Below are 5000 nucleotides of genomic sequence, written 5' to 3'. Positions count from 1 at the left end.
GCCTTCGCAGTGTCAAATCTCAAAATTTCAGAGTACAGAACGCTAGTTCAACCTAGTTAAAATGAAGGGTCACGAATTTAACCTACGTGAAACCGGATTCAACTTGAGACCTGATTTGACTGACAACATCTCATGTACCTAAATTGCGGGAAATTTGCATTTGTAATCTTTCCGAAAAACACAAAAATATATGACAAATTGAAACTATGACCGAGACTGCGAAACATAAAAATTACGATATTATGAATAAAATTGCATGAAACTGATAAAAAGTAAAACTTCCGTCACCTAGTCGAAGTTCCTTGACGAAGTTAGCATACTCGCTATCCCTAGATGTCTTGAATCCAAAATTGCTTTCTTTTTCAAACTTAGGTACTCTTATTCTTATTTTCTTTAACACCAAAAATCGTACTTTTGCAGGACTGGAAACAGGCATTTTGATTGGTAATCTTCTTCGGCTTCCACTTAGGACTCTAACAATCTAGTGGTCATATCTGCTACATACATTCATACATACACATACACACATACATAATTAATTGACCACTCCACATACGGGCTATTCAGATCCGATGAACAAAATCACAACAGAACATTCAACAACGACTGTTAGGAATCCCAACTGGCCAGAGGCAAGCTAGTTGGCTATTTACAAGTGCAGCTGAGAAGTTGAACCAGGGATTACCAGTGGTCATATCGTGTCTTGAACCCCGGATCCCCAGATCTGAAGGCAAGCACCCAAACCACTGGGCCGCACTGCCTCTTCCTCCTCCCTGCTTCGGATTCCGTTGGTTTCATTTTCCCTAGATCGTATTGCTCTGCGCTTCTGATTGTGACTCTGACTCCATCCCTGGTGAAAACCAGCCTTTAGTAAGTGGCAGAATCCTCGTTTCGGTAACAAACATTGTTATGTACAAAATGAAAATGAAAGTACTTTCGAGATAAACTATGAAATGAAAAGCCATCGTCATCAAGTGAGTTATGGAAGTGCCTTTAACCATGCTAATGATGCTTTGAACGTAATTCAAAGTGACAGGTACAGAGAGATGATAGAATTAACCCATACGTTGAAGCGGAGAAGCTATCATTTATATTTTGGTTCATACAAAGTGTTTGTGTATCTGATCGGCTGAGATACTCCTAATTATGCTAGTCCTGAACAGATTCTTACGTGTGAAAATGAAATCGAATGTCCTCACAATTGCACTTTTTTCAGGGATGTATCAGAGAATGAGATCCGTAGAGTATCGAAAGAAACCTTCAAAGATGCTACATCTCTAAAGTTCCTGTAAGTAAAGAATTCACAGTAGGTCAATTAAATTAGCAACTAGAGAGCAACTCTTAATAAAAGCAATCTGCAGTTTTCTTTTACATTGGCTTTGCCTAAGAAGGAGTCTGCGACGACATTGCAATTGTCATTTTCCTCTCTCATGGATTGGCATGAGCCTTTTGGAACCTTTTTTTTTGTCGTAGTTTTTTTTCATAAATGCAATGCTGGGCACGTCAAAGCTGTGTTTGGTTCTCGCTGCAATTTTCCTGAGCCCTCCTCCTAAATGAGTTAGCCTTGCGCTGGTAAGGGTAGTGTGCATTTTCCTTCATAGTTGCAAAAAAATCATGAAAAAGGCAAATGTGGAAAAGTTTCAAGAAGAAAAAATATTGAAATTTATCTTTACGACATCATTTTACCTGTCTTGGTGGCGCTCTGATCTCCCATCGTTACCCTGGTGATGATAGCACAGTGTCTCAAGAGGAAGCGTGGCTAGGAACAATGTATTTCAACATGGCCGCTATTTCAGTTTTAAAAATGACGGAGAGATTGCTCATCCGAATCCAAAGAAAAATTTAAATGGGAAATGTAGAGTAAGGTGCATGAGTGGCTGTGACAAATTTAAGAGTCTTTTATCCGGCTCAAATTGCTTTGATAGATATATGGAGCTCGAGATGACCATCACTGAGATTAATTTAACATGCGTCTTTCTCCACTCTTTGCAGGTACATGCATTTCAACTCGATGTATGATCTCCCAGAAGGTTTTTTTGCAAGGATGCAAGACATAATAAGGGTGTAAGATAGCTGAAATCACTGTCACATAGTTTCTCTTGTTTCATTATCTTGTTTCTGGGTCCAGGATTTCTTAGCTACTGTAATTACAAAGAGTCAGTACAAATCTACAATGAACTTGTAATTCTATATCTCATCAATTTTTTATTCACTCACTCACTCACTCACTCTTCCTTTCCTTCCTTTATTTTCTTGTTCCTTGATTAAACAGTTTCAAGTTTGGCTATTGATTCCCTTCTTTAATTACGTTTACTTTTAATATTTTCTTTGGGTAACTTTGTGGGTTATATTTACGGCAATTGCTCGGTGAATCTAATCTGAGATAAGTTGAAGTCTTATCATGGTTACGCTGACCGTTCAACCAATTTAGCAAATACAATGTTATTACTACATTCTTATAAGGAAGGTGGCTGGGTAAGGAGCAAATAATGGAACCGTGGTATCACGTGAAGTGGGTCATTTTAATACGCATCTATACCAGGTCCTTGGTAGGTTTTGCTAAGTGTTGCTAGTTACGTAAATAGTACGTTATACAAATTGCATTTTGCTATAATCAGGGACAACAATTATAGGAGTTAACAAAAATTGGTCTTGTTCATAAGGAAGACAAAAACATTGGATACTATTTAAAATATATATATATATTTTTAATAGTAGTGTGTGCTGGTTATCTAATACTACGAGGTCTAGTATTGATTAAGTTTTTTTTTTTTCTTTTTTTCGCGGAAACAAACAAACAAGGAGACAAATCAACATCTTTCTATATGTCATAAGATGGGTATGGCTGTTGACGAAAAGGGAAACGTCTAGCCGTATCTTGAATCGTCAATTGACTTCTTTTTATCCCTAAATGAAGCAAAGCAAAGCTTGGGGCAAACTATCTTTTCAATGACAGACATAATGCCTCAATTTACACATAATCTCTTTGCTTACAGAACTGTGGATTCAAATGTAATGTGCTGTCACGTGGAAAAGCAAGACGCTGGTTGCGAGTTTGTGTACGACGACAACTTTGCCAACTGTGATAGTATGTTTCAGCACCCTGGGCCCAGAAGGAGCATTTGGGTCCTTGGAATCCTATCTCTGCTTGGTGCAATATTCGTTTTTGTTTGGCGAATATGCTACAAAGAAAAAAATGTGGCACAGTCAATCATCCTGATGCACGTGGCAGCTGCAGATGGACTGATGGCTGTTTACCTGATTACAGTCGGGGTGGTAGATGCGGTGTGGTCTGGTGTCTATTTTCTGCATGATTACCAATGGCGTACTGGGTTCCCCTGCCAAATACTAGGGGGTATTTCTGTGCTGTCTAGTGAAGTCTCTTTAATGGCTTTGTCTCTTCTGTCCTTTGACAGACTAAAACACATTGTGTTCCCAAAGCGATTTAAAGTCCTTACACAAAGGAAGGCCCATGCGCTTTGCTTTATCATTTGGGTGATTGGGTTCTTTATCGCTTTCCTTCCAACTTTTGGTATCCGCTATTTTCATAACCCAGATGCGGGCATTTACTATTATGGGAAATCAGTGATGTGTCTACCCATTCAGCTCACGCCTGATTTTTTGTCTGGATGGGAATACTCGGCTGCTATATTTGTTGGTCTGAACCTGGTGTTTGTCCTCTTTATAATCATTGCATACATCTTGATATTCTATACGACTTGGTTGTCAAAATGGCGCCTAACCAACCAAGGAACCAGAAGAGAGAGAGAAATGAGGTCCACTTCTGGCAATACTAACAGGAACACGTCTATGATATCGAGGATTGTGTGCATTGTGATGACAGATGTTCTCTGTTGGGCACCGATTATGGCCATTGGAATGAGATCAGCGATAGATCAACAGTTCACCCCTCGTGGAGACATAGCTGTTTGGATCGCGGTTTTTGTCCTTCCAATCAACTCAGCGATAAATCCCGTTCTGTACACACTTTCAACCCCACAGGTAAAGAGATTCCTGTTTTTTATCACTGGGCTTAGCTTTTAACGAATTAGTTGAGGTTTAATGAGTTGTGGGAAAGAAGTGAAAGCAGAGGCTGACTTCATAGAAAGATAGTCATAAAGTGGAGTTGTTTACTGATTCCCGCCACTTGTCCTTTTGCCATTATGTAGGAGTTACAATGACCAACGTTCATCTGGGATATCATTTTACATCTGTTACAGGTTGAAATTAAATTCAGGTCCGTCTAAATCAAACTAGGTAAATTTAAATCAAACTAGGTGAATTTGATTAACCTAGGTTATTTATCAACTATTTGAAAAGGGATTTTCTTTGTCGGGTGTTTTTTTTTTAGGGGGGTTGAAAACAAAACAAAAAAAACAAAAAAATCGCCTTCCTAACATATTTGCAAATGAACCTAATTGACCTTAGAAACTTACCATGTACAAGTTCATGTCATCGCAAACACAATTGGATTCTCCACACGATAGATCATTTCACCAAATATTAAGCAGAAGAAGAAGAAGAACCTAAACGTGCTTGTTCTTCACTTACCAAGTCAACAAAGGAGATAAGGACACCTCAACATGGAAAAGCAAGAAACACACAAAGAAAATACTAGAACAACAAAATGACAATAGCAACCCAATGCCATTTCATTCCAAGTCAACAACTTTGTCAAAATAAAATTAAGTGGACAAAAGTCCATTACAACCAAACACACTTCTTAGTAAAGTGATTGAAAAAGAACATGGATTTATGAAAGTTGTAACCAAATTTGGAATTATTAACACTTGGATTGAATGCACACCAAACAGACTACAAATTACTGAAGACATGAATGTGTTATTACACACAACTAAAACAATAAGTTTCACTGCCGCATGCAAAAAGGCACTTGACCAGTGACACATGTATTAGAGGTGCAAAAACAAGGAAGTGACTTCTCGTTGTTCAACTACAGTCAACTACATGCAAGTAATGACTGTTTAATAAAGGTTACA

At 38.3% G+C, this 5000-nt stretch overlaps 1 protein-coding gene across 1 annotated transcript in view; it reads left to right on the top strand.

Annotated features, from left to right (window-relative positions):
• Window positions 1–5000, top strand: part of LOC137995795 (leucine-rich repeat-containing G-protein coupled receptor 4-like) — a 157520-nt gene that overhangs the window by 139180 nt on the left and 13340 nt on the right. The window contains exons 19-21 of the mRNA XM_068841285.1: window positions 1217–1288; window positions 1993–2064; window positions 2997–4002. Coding sequence (XP_068697386.1) covers window positions 1217–1288; window positions 1993–2064; window positions 2997–4002 — 1150 coding nt within the window. The remainder of the gene's footprint in view (window positions 1–1216; window positions 1289–1992; window positions 2065–2996; window positions 4003–5000) is intronic.

This window comes from Montipora foliosa, chromosome 1 (genome assembly GCF_036669935.1).
Source record: "Montipora foliosa isolate CH-2021 chromosome 1, ASM3666993v2, whole genome shotgun sequence".
NCBI classification, from domain to species: Eukaryota; Metazoa; Cnidaria; class Anthozoa; order Scleractinia; family Acroporidae; genus Montipora; species Montipora foliosa.
This window is presented reverse-complemented; position numbering and strand designations above follow the sequence as displayed.